At 45.9% G+C, this 19,310-nt stretch overlaps 1 protein-coding gene across 3 annotated transcripts in view; it reads left to right on the forward strand.

The window, feature by feature from the left end:
* Positions 1 to 19,310, forward strand: part of nckipsd (NCK interacting protein with SH3 domain) — a 286,417-nt gene that overhangs the window by 176,509 nt on the left and 90,598 nt on the right. For all 3 annotated transcript variants that reach the window (XM_072280767.1, XM_072280768.1, XM_072280769.1), the window contains one exon: positions 11,907 to 12,035. In XM_072280767.1, the coding sequence (XP_072136868.1) occupies positions 11,907 to 12,035 (129 nt within the window). The remainder of the gene's footprint in view (positions 1 to 11,906; positions 12,036 to 19,310) is intronic.

The following is a 19,310-nucleotide window of genomic DNA, read 5'->3' on the forward strand; positions in this document are numbered from 1 at the left end:
GTTTAATATTGACAATATTCTTGCGGACCGGCTGAACAGGTGGGGGGTGTGGTGTTCAAGTAGGGTTAAACTCACCTCAACATGTCCTTTACAGTTAGGATTGCCAACTTTCTCACTCCCAAATAAGGGACAAAAGTAGCAGTCAAATACGGGACACTTGGGTTTACCCCGAGAAAGACTACCATGACCATGAAGCCTTGTGCAGGCACCTCTGTGCGCATGCGTGTATGTGCCGATTTTTTTTTTCCCCCACAAATCGGTTTTGGCTTCATCTTCCCGACTACACTGTGCATACATTATTTCTACTTTATATAGGCTATGTATTTATCATATCATTCCTGCTTTTACTATATGTTAGTGTTATTTTAGGTTTTATGTGTTATTTGGTATGATTTGGTAGGTTATTTTTTGGGTCTGGGAACGCTCAAAAATTTTTCCCGTATAAATTAATGGTAATTGCTTCTTCGCTTAACGCCATTTCAGCATGAAAGGTTTCATAGAAATGCTCTATCTTAGCAGGGGAAATACGGGACAAGGGTGGTCCCGTATGGGACAAACCAATTTAGCCCAATATACAGGATGTCCCGGCAAATGTGGGACAGTTGGCCAACCCTATGTTCGAGTTCAACAGTGCGTGACAGGGATTGAGGAAAGGTGCAGCTGACTCATATCGTTTCCTCGGTACTGGTACTGGTCCGCAGCCCAGTGGTTGGGGACCGCTGATATAGATAGCTACAGATGCCCTCACTAAAGGGAGGTTATACTGTAGCCACCTACACTTCAAAGACTAGTTTATTTCCCAGTTTATCCTCCATGGTGTATTTAGCTGCCATTACCCATGACATGAGTAATGAGTTTCCCCTCCCTACCAAGGAAGAGATACTACAAACTACTTCTAAAACACAAATGATTTCCAAAGCACAGGTAAAATTTCAGTAAGTTAAAAGAGACATATCTGCACCAGGTGCGTCAAGCTGCAGCTCCTTAGGGACCACATTAGGGAACCGGAGATGCAGCTCGATGACCTTCGTCTGGTCAGGGAGAGTGAGGAGGTTATAGAGAGGAGCTATAGGCAGGTAGTCACTCTGGGGCCTCAGGAGGTTGATAAGTGGGTAACAGTCAGGAGAGGGAAGGACAAGAAGCAGATGCTAGAGAGCACCCCAGTGGTTGTCCCCCTTAACAATAAGTACTCCTGTTTGAGTACTGTTGGGGGAGATGGCCTACTTGGGGGAAACAACAGTGGTTATGCCTCTGGCACAGAATCTGGCCCTGTGGCTCAGAAGGGTAGGGAAAGGAAGAGGGTGGCAACAGTGATAGGGGACTCTATAGTTAGGGGGTCAGACAGGTGATTCTGTGGACGCAGGAAAGAAACACTGATGGTAGTTTGCCTCCCAGGTGCCAGGGTCTGGGATGCTTCTGATCGCGTCCATGATATCTTGAAGTGGGAAGGAGAACAGCCAGAGGTTGTGGTACATATGGGTACCAACGACATAGGTAGGAAAAGGGAGGAGATCCTGAAAACAGACTACAGGGAGTTAGGAAGGAAGTTGAGAAGCAGAACCTCAAAGGTAGTAATCTCGGGATTACTGCCTGTGCCACATGACAGTGAGTATAGGAATAGAATGAGGTGGAAGATAAATGCGTGGCTGAGGGATTGGAGCAGGGGGCAGGGATTCAGATTTCTGGATCATTGGGACCTCTTCTGGGGCAGGTGTGACCTGTACAAATATCCTGGTGGGGAGGTTTGCAAAGGCTATTAGGGAGAGTTTAAACTAGAATTGTTGAGGGGTGGGAACCGAACTGAAGTGACATAGGGAAGAGAGATTGGCTCACAAATAGAGAAAGCTTGGAGACAGTGCGAAAGGAGGATAGGCAGGTGATAGAGAAAGTACACACTCAGGCCGATGGTTTGAGATGTGTCTATTTTAATGTGAGGAGTATTATGAATAAAGTGGATGAGCTTAGCACGTGGATCAGCACTTGGAGCTATGATGTTGTGGCCATTACAGAGACTTGGATGGTGCAGGGGCAGGAATGGCTACTTCAAGTGCCAGGCTTTAGATGTTTCAGAAAGACAGGGAGGGGTGTGGCACTGTTGATTAGAGATGGTGTCATGGCTGCAGAAAAGGAGGAAGTCATGGAGGGGTTGTCTATGGAGCCTCTGAGGGTGGAAGTTAGAAACAGGAAGGGGTCAATAACTCTACTGGGTGTTTTTTATAGACCACCCAATAGTAACAGGGACATTGAGGAGCAGATAGGGAGACAGATTCTGGAAAGGAATAATAATAACAGGGTTGTCGTGGTGGGAGTTCTTAATTTCCCAAACATTGATTGGCATATCCCTAGAGTGAAGGGTGTAGATGGGGTGGAGTTTGTTGGGTGTGTTCAGGAAGGTTGCTTGACAGAATATGTAGATAAGCCTACAAGAGTAGAGGCTGTACTTGATCTAGTATTGAGAAATGAACCTGGTCGAGTGTCAAGTCTCTCAGTGGGAGAGCATTTTGGAGATAGTGATCATAATTCTATCTCCTTTACCATAGCATTGGAGAGAGATAGGAACAGACAAGTTAGGGAAGTGTTTAATTAGAGTAGGTGGAAATATGAGGCTATCAGGCAGGAACTTGGAAGCATAAATTGGAGACAATTGTTCTCAGGGAAACGTATGGAAGAAATGTGGTAAATGTTCAGGAGATATTTGCGTGGGGTTCTGCATAGATGCATGCCAATGAGACGGGAAGGATGGTCAGGTACAGGAACCATGGTTTACAAAAGCTGTTGTAAATCTAGTCAAGAAAAAAAGAAAAGCTTATGAAAGGTTCAAAAAAACTAGATAATGCTAGGGATCTAGAAGATTATAAGGCTAGCAGGAAGGAGTTTAAGAAAGAAATTAGGAGAGCCAGAAGGGGCCATGAGAAGGCCTTGACAGACAGGATTAAGGAAAACCCCAAGGCATTCTACAAGTATGTAAAGAGCAAGAGGATAAGACCTGAGAGAATAGGACCCAATCAAGTGTGATAGTGGAAAAGTGTGTATGGAACCGGAGGAGATGGCAGAGGTACTTAGTGAATACTTTGCTTCAGTATTTACTACGGAAAAGGACCTTGACGATTGTAGGGACGATTTGCAGCGGACTGAAAAGCTTGAGTATGTAGATATTAAGAAAGAGGATGTGCTGGAGGTTTTGTGAAGCATCAAGTTGGATAAGTCACTGGGACCGGACGGGATGTACCCCAGGCTACTGTGGGAAGCGAGGCAGGAGATTGCTGAGCCTCTGGCAATGATCTTTGCATCATCAGTGAGGATGGGAGAGGTTCTGGAGGATTCGAGGGTTGCGGATGTTGTTCCTTTATTCAAGAAAGGAAGTAGTGTTAGCCCAGTAATTTATAGATCAGTGAGTCTTACTTCAGTGGTTGGTAAGTTGATGGAGAAAATCCTGAGAGGCAGGATTTATGAACATTTGGTAAGGCATAATATGATTAGGAATAGTCAGCATGGCTTTGACAAAAGTAGGTCGTGCCTTACGAGCCTGATTGAATTTTTTGAAGATGTGACTAAACACATTGATGAAGGTAGAGCAGTAGATGTAGAATATATGGATTTTAGCAAGGCATTTGATAAGGTACCCCATGCAAGGCTTATTGAGAAAGTAAGGAGGCATGGGAGCCAAGAGGACATTGCTTTGTGGATCCAGAATTGGCTTGCCCACAGAAGGCAAAGAGTGGTTGTAGACTGGTCATATTCTGCATGGAGGCCGATGACCAGTGGTGTGCCTCAGGGATCTGTTCTGGGACCCCTACTCTTCATAATTTTTATAAATGACCTGGATGAGGAAGTGGAGGGAGGGGTAGTAAATTTGCTGATGACATAAAGGTTCTGGGTGTTGTGGATAGTGTGGAGGGCAGTCAGAGGATACAGCGGGACATTGATAGGATGCAAAACTGGGCTGAGAAGTGGCAGATGGAGTTCAACCCAGATAAGTGTGAGGTGGTTCATTTTGGTAGGTCAAATATGAAGATAGAATATAGCATTAATGGCAAGATTCTTGGCCGTGTGGAGGATCAGAGGGATCTTGGGGTCCGAGTCCATAGGACACTCAAAGCTGCTACGCAGGTTGACTCTGTGGTTAGGAAGGCATACAGTGCATTGGCCTTCATCAATCATGGGATTGAGTTTAAGAGCAGAGAGGCAATGTTGCAGCTATTTAGGACCCTGGTCAGACCCCACTTGGAGTACTGTGCTCATTTCTGGTCACCTCACTACAGGAAGGACGTGGAAACCATAGAAAGGGTGCAGAGGAGATTTACAAGGATGTTGCCTGTATTGGGGAGCATGCTTTATGAGAATAGGTTGAGTGAACTCAGCCTTTTCTCCTTGGAGCGACGGAGGATGAGATGTGACCTGATAGAGGTGTATAAGATGATGAGAGGCATTGATCATGTGGATAGTCAGCGGGTTTTTCCCAGGGCTGAAATGGCTAGCATGAGAGAGCACAGTTTTAACATTCTTGGAAGTAGGTATAGAGGAGATGTCAGGGGTATGTTGTTTTTTTTAAATGCAGAGAGTAGTGAGTGCGTGGAATGGGCTGCCGGTGACGGTGGTGGAGGTGGATACGATAGGGTCTTTGAAGAGACCCCTGGACAGGTATGTGGAGCTTGGAAAAATAGACGGCTTATGGGTAAAGCCGAAGTAGTTCTGAGGTAAGGATATGTTCAGCACAGCTTTGTAGGCCGAAGGGCCTGTATTGTGCTGTAGGTTTTCCATGTTTCTATGACATACCAATGTGTTGTAGATAAATGAGATTGTCTGTTGCAGAAATCGAAGGCAGAGGAATGGATTTTCTGTTATTCTGTCTTTCGTCCTGCTGTCATTCTTCTTGCTGTTGCATGACCATTTCTTACAAGGCTGACTGCTCCCTCACATTTGTACTGTTTTTTTCCACTTGGGTAACTTGACACATGTTAGCTTTCTCAGTTACCTTTTCACGTAAACTGTCTAAAACTTTCTGGAGACCGAGTTCCAGGTACCTACAATTAATGCCGTGAAGCAGACGCTCCGAGCCCCCAAGTCTTCCACCTATTATCAGATCAACTATTTGATGTGCTCAGTGATCTGCAAGCTTCCTTGAACTAACTAACTTAGCCAGCGTTGTCTGGTTTAATTCAAACCCAATTGTCTTAGACCATAATACAAAGGAGCAGAATTAGGCCATTCAGTCCATCAAGCCTGCTCTGCTATTCCATCATAGCTGATCCCAGATCCCACTCAACCGCATACGCTTGCCTTCTTGTAATTTCCCTTGTTGTCTTGACCAATCAGGAAACAATCAACTTCAGCTTTAAATATGCCCTTTACTGCAGTCTGTGGCAGAGCATTCCACAGATTCACTACTCTCTGGCTAAAAACATTCCTTGTTACTTCTGTTCTAAAGGATCGCCCCTCAGTTTTGAGGCTGTGCCCTCTGGTTCTGGATACCCCACTAGAGAAAATATGCTCTCCACATCCACCCTATCTAGCCATTTCAACATTCAGTAGGTTTCATGAGATCCCCATGCATTCTTCTAAATTCCAGTGAGTACAGGCCTATAGCTGCCAAACACTCCTCCTAGGTTAACTCTTTCATTCCCAAAATCATCCTTCTGAACCTCCTCTGGACTCTCTGCAATGGTAATAGTTCTTTTCTGAGATATGGGGCCCGAAACTATTGACGATACTCCAAGTGTGGCTTGGCTAGTGTCTTATAAAGTTTCAGCATTATCTCCTTACTTGAATATTCTATTCCCCTTGAAATAAATGCTAACATCGAATTTACCTCCTTGAGTACAGACTCAACCTGTAAATTAACCTTCTGGAAGTTTTGCACGTAGACTCTCAAATCTGCACTTCTGATGTTTGAATTTTCTCCCCATTTAGGTAATAGTCCGCACTATTGATTCTTTTACCAAAATGCATTATCATACATTTCCCAACAATATATTTCATCTGCCACTTTTTTTGCCCATTCTTCCAATTTGTCTAAGTCCTGCTGCAATTGCATTGCTTCCTCAGCACTACCTATCCTCACCTATTTTTGTATCATCCTCAAACTTTTCCACAAAGCCATCAATTCCATTATCTAAATCATTGACTAACATTGTGAAAAGTAGTTGTCCCAATACTGACCCATGAGGAATGCCACCCGTCACTGGCAACCAACTAGAAAAGGCCCCCTTTATTTCAACTCGATGCCTCCTGCCTGTCAGCCAGTCCTCTGTCCATGCCAGTATCTTTCCAGTAACACCATGGGATTTTGTCTCATGTGAGGCACCTTATCAAATGTCTTTTGAAAATCCAAGTAAATCCACTGCCTCTCCTTTGTCCACCTTGCTTGTTACTTCCTTGAAGAACTCTTAACAGATTTGTCAGGCTAGATCTCCCTTCATAAGGTACCATACTGACTTTGACTTATTTTATCATTAGTCTCCAAGTACCCCGAACCTCATCCTTGATAATAGACTCCAAAACACTTTCCCAACCACTGACTGGCCCATAATTCCCTTTCTTTTGTCTTCCTCCCTTCTTAAAGAATGGAGTCACATTTGCAATTTTCCAGTCCTCCTGGACCATCCTAGTATTGAGTGACCAATGCATCTGTTATCTCTTCAGCAGCCTCTTTCAGGAACCTGGGATTTTTTTTTCCCACCTTAAGACCTTTTTCAGTTTGCCTAGCACGTTTTCTTTGTAACAGCACTCACTCCTGCTCCCTAACACTCAAGGACCTCTGGCACACTGATAGACTAATGCAGAGTAACATAGAAACAGAGAAACTTACAGCACAATACAGGCCCTTTGGCCCACAATGCTATGCCAAACATGTATTTACTCTGGAAATTACCTTGGGTCACCCATAGCCCTCTATTTTTTCTGAGCTATTTCCCTTGAAAGACTCTATTGTATCCACCTCCACCAAAGTCGCCGGCAGCCCATTCCATACACTCAACATTCCCTGAATAAAAAAAAACTATAACAACAACAACTTGCCCCTGACATCCCTTCTGTACCTAATTCCAAGTGCCATAAAGCTATGCCCTCTCGTGCTAGCCATTTCAGCCCTGGGAAAAAGCCTTTGGCTATCCACATGATCAATGCCCCTCATCATTTTATACATCTTTATCAGGTCACCTCTCATTCTCCATTACTCCAAAATGAAAAGGCCGAGTTCACTCAACCTATTCTTGTAAGGCATACTCCCCAATCCAGGCAACATCCTTGTAAATCTCCTCTGCACCCTTTCTATAATTTCCACATCCTTCCTGTGGTGAGGTGACCAGAACTGAGCACAGTACTCCAAGTGGGGTCTGACCAGGGTCCTATATAGCTGTAACATTACCTCTCCCCTCTTAAATTCAATTCCACAATTGATGAAGGCCAATGCACCGTATGCCTTCTTAACCACAGAGTCTTTGAGTGTCCTATGGAGGCAGACCCTAAGATCCCTCTGAACCTCCACACTGCCAAGAACCTTACCATTAATACTATATTCTGCCATTATATTTGACCTACCAAAATGAACCACCTCACACTTACCTGGGTTGAACACCATCTGCCACTTCTCAGCCCAGTTTTGCATCCTGTTGATGTCCTGCTGTAACCTCTGACGGCTGTCCACAACAGCTCTATCCTTTGTGTCATCAGCAAATTTACTAACCCATCCTTCCACTTCCTCATCCAGGTCATTTATAAAAATCACGCAGAGAAGGGGTCCCAGAACAGATCCCTGAGGCACACCACTGGTCTCCGACCTCCATGCAGAATATGACCCATCTACAACCACCCTTTGCTTTCTGTGGTCGCCAACTCTGGAATAACAAAGTAATGTCCGCTTGGATCCCATGCCTCCTTACTTTCTCAATAAGTCTTGCATGGGGTGCCTTATCAAATGCCTTGCTGAAATCCATATACACTACATCTACTGCTCTACCTTCATCAATGTGTTTAGTCACATCCTCAAAACATTCAATCAGGCTCATCAGGCATGACCTCCCTTTGACAAAGCCATGCTGACTATTCCTAATCATATTATGCCTTACCAAATGTTCATAAATCCTGCCTCTCAGTATCTTCTCCATCAACTTACCAATCACTGAAGTAAGACTCACTAGTCTATAATTTCCTGGGCTATCTCTACTACCTTTCTTGAATAAAGGAACAACACCTGCAACCCTCCAATCCTCTGAAACCTCTCCTGTTCCCATTGATAATGCACAGATTATTGCCAGAGGCTCAGCAATCTCCTCCCTCGCCTCCCACAGTAGCCTGGGGTACATCTCGTCAGGGTCCGGTAGTCATTCAGTTCACCTTGCATTTCTTCGCCCCCATTTCTACCTCACCAGCATCATTTTCCATTGGTCCAATTTCAACTCTCACCTCCCTTTTACTCTTGTTTATCCAGGCACACTTCTGACAAATAACCAGCCCTTTAAGGTGCTTTTTATAGGATCAAGTAACTGAGCCATGTTGTAGTGTGTTTATTTTTAAAATTCAGGTTGAAGCTGTCATTTTGCTTTTATCGCTCAGTTCAGGAGGGTTGACTGTACCCAGGGTTGTTAAGCAGCTGTGTTTATTTGCCACTCATCCTCTTGCCCCAGACTATAGGTACATTTAATGTCAGAGAAATATATACAATATACATCCTCAAATTCTTTTTCTTCGCAAAAATCCACAAAAACAGAGTGCCCCAAAGAATGAATGACTGTTAGAACCCCGAAGCCCACCCCAGCCCCCTCCTCCCACACACAAGCAGCAGCAAGACAATGACCCCCCCCCACCCCCACCAGCAAAAAAGCATCAGCGCCCTCTATCGAGCACTCAAGCGTGCAGCAAAGCATCAATAAAGAAACAGACTTGCAGTATACCAAAGACTACTCGTTCACCCGGTTACTTGACTTGCCACAGGCTCACTCTCTCCCTAATAAGGGAAAAAGAGATGTCCCCGTTTCACAGCGAGAGAGGAAACATAACAAACCACTCAGTGATTTATGACGTTAAAAGTCTCTTGAGTCGCTTTTTCCGAGCTCTGCACCCAGAGTTGGCCCAGGGCTCAGGTCTCTGGACACATAGCCCACGGCAGCAAACCTGCTGCTCCCAATGTTCTGTGTTCTCCAGCAAGGGGCACTGGCCTAGAATCAGCTCGTGTCCAGAACCACAAAAATCCGGCACCATGAAGGCGCGCTAGTCTTCCAAACCGTGTCCTTGGTACATCAAAAATTGGCCGGTCATGAGGCCCTTTGAGCAGGTCTCATTCCCGCAAAGAATGGAAGTCAGAGTGTAACTCCAGGTCAGGGTCTTCAAAAAGATGTGTCAACAGCTGATGTAGCTTTCGAGGTACAGCTACTGCAGGTTGCATATTACCCACTGGAATTGGTTAAACTGTTACTGTTCACCTTGGGTGTCCATCATTTGACATCATTGACATCATTATCAATGCTACTGAGTTTGACAGTTTGAATGTATTGCATTAGCTGCAGTCAGTCAGGGTTGATTCCACCCAGAACACAATCTCTCCATGGAGTACTGAAGAAAGGTTAGCAGTGACACTGAAACAAAAGATTGTGTGATTAAACTGAACAACAATGTATAGGCAGAATAGTTCACTTTCTATGTAGTAAGATATCTTTAAAATTATTTGTAAATGGTAAATTATTAAATATTAGGTCCAGAGTAATTCTGAAGAAACTAAGGGTGGAATCAATATTACCCAGAACAAGCAGGACAGATGATCTTCCAGCTTGTGACTGAGAAGGGCTCAAATCAATCCCCTTGCAGCAGTCTCTTCTGTGTGTGGGTAGTCCTTGATACAGTCACAGCCTATAGATTATGCTCTGCTTTATGCACCATCTTGCTGGTGATGATGGAAACAAAGTCAATAGTCATCCTGTTTACACTCTCCCTCCTAAAGATTAGTGACCTAGGGATGAAGTGACTCTTCAGAGACAAAGCACAGAATCATGACATCTAGGAGGAATATAACACAGAATAAGCCTCATTTAGCCCAGCCCTGTTGTAACTGAAGGAAAACTATGCAACTTGATATTACTTTTTATACTTTGGTAGTCAGCCCATTAGGTTTTACGAACAATCGAGGTATTTAATGCATAACCTCAATCAGTCTAATGAGTCATCACCACAACAGTTTTCAAGTGCATCTTTTCCATTTTTCAGTGCCCAGTATCATACGCCATTCATGGCAGACCTAGTGTTTTCCAATAACCTCCTGTTGATATATTTAAGCAAAACACATCAAAGTTGCTGATGAACGCAGCAGGCCAGGCAGCATCTGTAGGAAGAGGTGCAGTCGACGTTTCAGACCGAGACCCTTCGTCAGGACTAACTGAAGGAAGAGTGAGTAAGGGATTTGAAAGTTGGAGGGGGAGGGGGAGATCCAAAATGATAGAAGAAGACAGGAGGGGGAGGGATGGAGCCAAGAGCTGGACAGGTGATTGGCAAAAGGGGGATACGAAAGGATCATGGGAGAGGAGGTCCGGGAAGAAAGACAAGGGGGGGGGCCCAGAGGATGGGCAAGAGGTATATTCAGAGGGACAGAGGGAGAAAAAGGAGAGTGAGAGAAAGAATGTGTGCATAAAAATAAGTAACAGATGGGGTACGAGGGGGAGGTGGGGCCTAGCAGAAGTTAGAGAAGTCGATGTTCATGCCATCAGGTTGGAGGCTACCCAGAGGGAATATAAGGTGTTGTTCCTCCAACCTGAGTGTGGCTTCATCTTTACAGTAGAGGAAGCCGTGGATAGACATGTCAGAATGGGAATGGGATGTGGAATTAAAATGTGTGGCCACTGGGAGATCCTGCTTTCTCTGGCGGACAGAGCGTAGATGTTCAGCAAAGTGGTCTCCCAGTCTGCATCGGGTCTCGCCAATATATAAAAGGCCACATCGGGAGCACCGGACGCAGTATATCACCCCAGTCGACTCACAGATGAAGTGTTGCCTCACCTGGAAGGACTGTTTGGGGCCCTGAATGGTGGTAAGGGAAGAAGTGTAAGGGCATGTGTAGCACTTGTTCCACTTACACGGATAAGTGCCAGGAGGGAGATCAGTGGGCAGGGATGGGGGGGACAAATGGACAAGGGAGTTGTGTAGGGAGCGATCCCTGTTACAGTAGAGGAGGCCGTGGATAGACATGTCAGAATGGGAATGGGATGTGGAATTAAAATGTGTGGCCACTGGGAGATCCTGCTTTCTCTGGCGGACAGAGCGTAGATGTTCAGCAAAGCGGTCTCCCAGTCTGCGTCGGGTCTCGCCAATATATAAAAGGCCACATCGGGAGCACACTCAGGTTGGAGGAACAACACCTTATATTCCATCTGGGTAGCCTCCAACCTGATGGCATGAACATCGACTTCTGTAACTTCCAGTAGGCCCCACCTCCCCCTCGTACCCCATCTGTTACCTATTTTTATGCACACATTCTTTCTCTCACTCTCCTTTTTCTCCCTCTGTCCCTCTGAATATACCTCTTGCCCATCCTCTGGGTCCCCCCCCCCTTGTCTTTCTTCCCGGACCTCCTCTCCCATGATCCTCTCGTATCCCCCTTTTGCCAATCACCTGTCCAGCTCTTGGCTCCATCCCTCCCCCTCCTGTCTTCTCCTATCATTTTGGATCTCCCCCTCCCCCTCCAACTTTTAAATCCCTTACTCACTCTTCCTTCAGTTAGTCCTGACGAAGGGTCTCGGCCTGAAGCGTCGACTGCACCTCTTCCTACAGATGCTGCCTGGCCTGCTGCATTCACCAGCAACTTTGATGTGTGTTGCTTGAATTTCCAGCATTTGCAGAATTCCTGTTGTTTGCGTTGATATATTTACATTGTTTTGTAATACAAACCTAAATAAAATTCTAAGCTCCCACCTTACTTACAGAACATCTGAATTCAGACTTCATTCAGTTTCTCCTGGATGTGATTGAGGACGGACTACTCTCTGATTCCACTGAACAGCTTCCAGACTTGTTCACGAATGTGCTGCTTTCTTTCAATCTCCACATGCTTGGTAAGTCATTCTCAGATTACTCGTTGGTAATCATTTGTTCACTTATTTTGATGTTGTTATCACTGACAAGCCAAAGGATACTGACCTTGCCTAATATTTTGTAGAAGAGGCCCTCCTCCACTACACCAGCTTCCCTACTCTGTGATGGTAAATGCACATTATTGTAGCCACTTGGGCACTCATGAGAGAGCTGCAGGCCTTAGACCCAGAAATAAGAAGCGGCAAGATATGCCCAAGTCAGGATGGTGTATGACATGGAGGGAAATTTACAGCTGGTGATGTTCACATGCAAAGTTTGGATTCAGACAAGACTGCTGGAGTGGCGAACTGTCTGACACTGAAAGAGTGCTGCACATAGCATCTCTCATACTGGAACCTCAGTTCTGACCTCCTCTCACACACCTGGGCTCCAGTTGCCACACTGCTCCTCAGGAATCAGCACTATGGTTCCCACACTCCCTCTCACACACGGGATCTCAAATTCCACTCTCCCTCCCCCACACTTTAATACACTTTAATACACCAGGGCCCCAGCTCACATACACTGGAACCCAGTTCTCACACACCACAACCCCAGGCCAATACATGTCCAACACACCATGAACCCAATTACCAAGCTTCCTCTCTCACACCAAGATCCCAGTTCCACACACTCTCTCACAGACCAGTCACCAGTTCCCAAACTTCACCTAACAAGCTGGGACTCCTTTAACCACACTTCCTCTTGTACACTGGGACCCCTCTCCAATGCAGGGTCTCACACAGAGAGAACCCAGTTACCACATTCCCTCCAACACACTGATATCCACACTCCTGCCAGACCAAGATGGTGCCATGTATGGCAGCTGTGTTGCAAATTCCATACCAATTCTACAGTGTGCTGCTAATTTCTGCAATTTCATAGAACATAGAACATAGAATAGTACAGCACAGTACAGGCCCTTCAGCCAACATTGTTGTGCTGACCCATAAACCCTGGCTCCCATATAACCCCCCACCTTAAATTCCTCCATGTACCTGTCTAGTAGTCTCTTAAATTTCACTGGTGTATCTGCCTCCACCACTGACTCAGGCAGTGTATTCCACGCACCAACCACTCTCTGAGCAAAAAACCTTCCTCTAATATCCCCCTTGAACTTCCCACCCCTTACTTAAAGCCATGTCCTCTTGTATTGATTGAGCAGTGGTGCCCTGGGGACCAGGCACTGGCTATCCACTCTATCTATTCCCCTTAATATCTTGTATACCTCTATCATGTCTCCTCTCATCCTCCTTCTCTCCAAAGAGTAAAGCCCTAGCTCCCTTAATCTCTGATCATAATGCATACTCTCTAAACCAGGCAGCATCCTGGTAAATCTCCTCTGTACCCTTTCCAACGCTTCCACATCCTTCCTATAGTGAAGTGACTAGAACTGGACACAGTACTCCAAGTGTGGCCTAACCAGAGTTTTATACAGCTGCATCGTTACCTCGCGACTCTTAAACTCTATCCCTCGACTTATGAAAGCTAACACCCCATACGCTTTCTTAACTACCCTATCTACCTGTGAGGCAACCTTCAGGTATTTGTGGACATGTACCCCCAGATCCCTTTGCTCCTCCAAACTACCAGGTATCCTGCCATTTACTTTGTACTCTGCCTTGGAGTTTGTCCTTCCAAAGTGTACCACCTCACACTTCTCTGGGTTGAACTCCATCTGCCTCTTCTCAGCCCACTTCTGCAACCTATCAATGTCTCTCTGCAATCTTCGACAATCCTCTACACTATCTACAACACCACCAACCTTTGTTCCGTCTGCAAACTTGCCAACCCACCCTTCTACCCCCACATCCAGGTCGTTAACAAAAATGATGAAAAGTAGAGGTCCCAGAACTGATCCTTGTGGGACACCGCTCGTCACAACCCTCCAATCCGAATGCACTCCCTCCACCATGACCCTGTGCCTCCTGCAGGCAAGCCAATTCAGAATCCACCTGGCCAAACTTCCCTGGATCCCATGCCTTCTGACTTTCTGAATAAGCCTACCGTGTGGAACCTTGTCAAATGCCTTCCTATAATCCATATAGATCACATCCACTACACTACCCTCATCTATATGCCTGGTCACTTCCTCAAAGAACTCTATCAGTCTTGTTAGACACGATCTGCCCTTCACAAAGCCATACTGACTGTCCCTGATCAGACCATGATTCTCTAAATGCCCATAGATCCTATCTCTAAGAATCTTTTCCAACAGCTTTCCCACCACAGACATGAGGCTCACTGGTCTATAATTACCCGGACTATCCCTACTACCTTTTTTGAACAAAGGGACAACATTCGCCTCCCTCCAATCCTCCGGTACCATTCCCGTAGACAACGAGGACATAAAGATCTTAGCCAGAGGCTCAGCAATCTCTTCCCTTGCCTCGTGGAGCAGCCTGGGGAATATTCCGTCAGACCCGGGGGACTTATCCGTCCTAATGTATTTTAATAACTCCAACACCTGCTCTCCCTTAATATCAACATGCTCCAGAACATCAACCTCACTCATATTGTCCTCACTGTTATCAAGTTCCCTCTCATTGGTAAATACCAAAGAGAAGTATTCATTGAGGACCTCGCTCACTTCCACAGTCTCCAGGCACATCTTTCCACCTTTATCTCTAATCGGTCCTACCTTCACTTCTGTCATCCTTTTGTTCTTCACATAAATGAAGAATGCCTTGGGATTTTCCTTTACCCTACTCGCCGAGGCCTTCTCATGCCCCCTTCTTGCTCTCCTCAGCCCCTTCTTAAGCTCCTTTCTTGCTTCCCTATATTCCTCAATAGACCCATCTGATCCTTGCTTCCTAAACCTCATGTATACTGCCTTCTTCCACCTACTAGATTTTCCACCTCACTTGTCACCCATGGTTTCTTCACCCTACCATTCTTTATCTTCCTCACTGGGACAAATTTATCCCTAACATCCTGCAAGAGATGTCGAAACATCAACCACATGTCCATAGTACATTTCCCCGCAAATATATCATCCCAATTCACACCTGCAAGTTCTAGCCTTATAGCCTCATAATTTGCCCTTCCCCAATTCAAAACTTTTCCTGTCCTCTCTGATTCTATCCTTTTCCATGATAATGCTGAAGGCCAGGGAGTGGTGGTCAATGTTCCCCAGATGCTCACCCACTGAGAGATCTGTGACCCAACCCGGTTCTTGTTCAAGAAGCTGATAGTCACATCAGATATGATCGACTGACTCTTCTGAACATCGGGAAGATGGCGTTTACCCACAGCGTGCTGCCTTTTCTACATTGAGAACCCCTGTTTACATGATCCATGGCAGGCTCATTTATTATAGTGCTGCTACCTCGGAAGTGGCATTGGAGGCGAGGGAGAAGGGCCAGTGTCCTGGTGAGGTTGAGACAGCATTCAAATCAGCCGTCACTCCCTGGCATACTCCTGGCTAATGTTCAGTCCCTGGACAACAATCTGTGCGAACTGAGAGCCAGAATCTCCAATCAGTGGGAAACAAAGGAACGTGACGTCTTGTGTTTCATGGAGACCTGGTTGACCGAGGAGATACCGGATCACTCCACTGAGCCTCTGGGTTCTCCCTGTTCTGAGTGGACAGGTCTAAAAACCCTTCTGGGAAAAGTAAAGGAGGTGCGGTATGCTTCACGGTCAGTAATGCTTTGTGCAATTCCCAGAATGTGCATGCCCTCAAATTCTTTTGTTCCCTGGATCAGGAGTACGTGGTGCTGCTCTGTGGACCTTTCTGGCTGCCTAGAGAGTTCACGTCTGTAATTATCACAGCTATGTGTATTCTGCCACAGGTTGATACTGACCTGGCTCTGAAGAAACTGTATGAAACCATCAGCACCTTGGAGACTGCTTTTATCGTTGCCTGAGACTTTAATCGAGCATCACTGGCTAAAACGACTCTGAAGTTTTGACAGCACATCCAGGTGAGCACAAGGGGAGATAACACCATTGACCACTGCTACTCTCCCTTCTGCAACGCTTACAAAGTGCTCCTCCATCTGCCACTTGGAGAAGTCTGATCACTCCTCCATCCTGCTTCTGCCCATGTACAGCCAAAGCTGAAACAAGAGGCAACCATAGTTAAATCTGTCCACTATTGGTCCGACCAATCAGTTTCCATGCTACAAGACTGCTTTGATGATGTGAACTGGATTGTCTTTCATAATGAGGACATCTCCGAGTTCATGGAAGGGATCACGAGCTTCGTCCAGAAGTCCATTGAGGATGTTGTCCCCCAAAAATCGGTCAATGTTTATCCAAACCAGAAACGCTGGATCAACAGTTCTGTGTGTGCAGCAGTTACCATGCGACACAGAGCTTATGTTGCCGGTGACCACAGAAACTCAAGAAATGCAGCTATGATCTGCGCAAAGCCATCAAGGCAGTGAAACGACAATAAAAGGACAAGATCCAGACACAACTCTCCACCAATAACACATGCAGCTTATGGCAAGGTCTGCACACCATCATAGACTTCAAAACTAAGCGCAGTGGAGTTGCCAACATTGCTGCCTCTCTCCCAGATGAGCTAAATCTTTTTTGCTCTCAGTTCAATGTTGCCAACACTGAGCCCTCAAGGAGAGCCACCAAAGAGCCCTGCACCTGGGTCATCTCTGAGGCTGAAGTACACAGGTGTTTCCAATAAAAAAACTGCGTACAGCAAGGCTGCAGGACCAGATGGCATCTGAGGGTGGGTACTCAGAATGGCAGGTGTGTTTGCAGACATTCTTAATCTCTCCCTTTCCTAGTGTAGGGTGCCCTCCTACTTGTCCCTGTACCTAGAAAGACCAAGGTAACATGTCTAAACAACTGGCATCTTGTTCCACTCACCTCCATAATAAGCAAATGCTTTGAAAGGCTGGTCAAGGACGACACCTGCAGCATGCTACCACCCACAATGGACCCCCTATAATTCCTCTACTGACACAGCCGATCGACAGTTGACGCAATAGTCACAGCTCTACGCACCGTCCTTCCAAACCTGGAGAAGAGGGATGCTTATGTGAGAATGTTGTTCTTGGACTAAGTTCAGCATTCAACACCATCATTCCCTCCAGGCTTGACAAGAAGCTCAGGGACCTTGGTCTTCATCCTACCTTGTCCAGCTGGATCCTGGAGTTCCTGTCAGATCACTGCCATGGGTCCCTCTCCTCTGCCTCTCTCACCCTCAACACAGGTGCCCCTCAGGGCTGTGTCCTCAGCCCCCTCCTTTACTCTCTGTATACCCATGTTGGTGTTGCCACCCACAGCTTCAATTTGCTAATTAACTTTGACACTACACTGATTGGACTTATCTCAAATAATAACGGGGTAGCCTACGGAGAAGTAATCACACTGACACAATGGTGTCAAGAAAACAACCTCACCCTCAATGTCACTAAAGCAAAGGAGCTGGTTGTGGACTAGAGCAGGTACAGAGACAGGCTATTGACATCAATGGATCTGGGGTTGAGAGGATGAACAGCTTTAAGTTCCTCGATATACACATCACCGAAGACCTCACATGGTTTGTACATACCAGTTGTGTGGTGAGAAAAGCACAACAGCACCTCTTTCACCTCAGATGGTTGAAGAAGTTTGGATGGGCCTCCAAATCCTAACAACTTTCTACAGGGGCACAATTGAGAGCATCCTGACTGGCTGCATCACTGCCTGGTATGGGAACTGTACTTCACACAATCGCAGGATTCTGCAGAGAGTGCAGACAGCCCAGCGCATCTGTAGATGTGAACTTCCCACTATATTTACAGTAACAGGTGTGTAAAAGGGGCCCAATGGATCATCAGGACCTGAGTCACCCCAACCACAAACCAGCTGCTACCATCCGGGAAATGGTACCGCAGCATTAGGACCAACAGGCTCTGGAACAGCTTCTTCCACCAGGCCATCAGACTGATTAATTCACACTGACACAATTGTATTTCTAAGCCATATAGATTGCTCTGTTAGAAGCATAGAAAACCTACAGCACAATACAGACCCTTCAGCGCACAATGCTGTGCCGAACATGTACTTACTTTAGAAATTACCTAGGATTATCCATAGCTCTCTATTTTTCTAAACTCCATGTACCTATCCAGGAATCTCTTAAAAGACCCTATCATATCCTCCTCCATCACCGGCACCGGCAGCCCATTCCACTGAGACACCACACTCTGTGTTTGAAATAAAGCAAACTTATCCCTGACATCTCCTCTGTACCTACTTCCAGGCACCATAAAACTGTGTCCACTTGTGCTAGCCATTTCAGCCCTGGGAAAAAGCCTCTGACTATCACATGATCAATGTCTTTTATCATATTGTACACCTCTATTAGGTCACCTCTCATCCTCTGTTGCTCCAAGGAGAAAAGGCCAAGTTCACTCAACCTATTCTCATAAGGCATGCTTCCCAATCCAGGCAACATCCTTGTAAATCTCCTTTTCACCCTCTCTATAGTTTCCACATCCATCCTGTAGTGAGGTGACCAGAACTGAGCACAGTACTCCAAGTGAGGTCCAGCCAGGGTCCTATATGGCTACAACATTACCTCTCTGCTCTTAAACTCAATCCCATGATTGATGAAGGCCAATGCACCGAATACCTTCTGAACCACAGAATGAACCTGCGCAGCTGCTTTGAGTGTCCTATGGACTTGGGACCCCAAGATCCCTCTGATCCTCCACACTGCCAAGAGTCTTGCCACTAATACTAGATTCTGCCATCGTATTTGACCTACCAAAATGAACCACCTCACACTTATCTGGGTTGAACATCTGCCACTCCTCAGCCCAGTTTTGCAGCCTATCGATGTCCTGCTGTAACATCTGACAGCCCTCCACACTATCCACAACACCCCCAACTTTTGTCTCATCAGCAAATTTACTAACCCATCCCTCCACTTCCTCATCCAGGTCATTTATAAAAATCACGAAGCTTAGGGGTCCCAGAACAGATCCCTGAGGCACACCACTGGTCACCGACCTCCATGCAGAATATGACCCGTCTACAACCACTCTTTGCCTTATGTGGTCAAGCCAATTCTGGATCCACAAAGCAAGGTCCCCTTGGATCCCATGCCTCCTTACTTTCTCAATAAGCCTTGCATGGGGTACCTTATCAAATGCCTTGCTGAAATCCATATACACTACATCTACTACTCTACCTTCATCATTGTGTTTAGTTACATCCGCAAAAGGCTCGTAAGTCACGATCTGCTTTTGACAAACCATACTGACTATTCGTAATCACATTATGCCTCTCCAAATGTTCAT

Source organism: Mobula birostris, chromosome 16 (assembly GCF_030028105.1).
Source record: "Mobula birostris isolate sMobBir1 chromosome 16, sMobBir1.hap1, whole genome shotgun sequence".
In the NCBI taxonomy this organism is placed as follows: Eukaryota; Metazoa; Chordata; class Chondrichthyes; order Myliobatiformes; family Myliobatidae; genus Mobula; species Mobula birostris.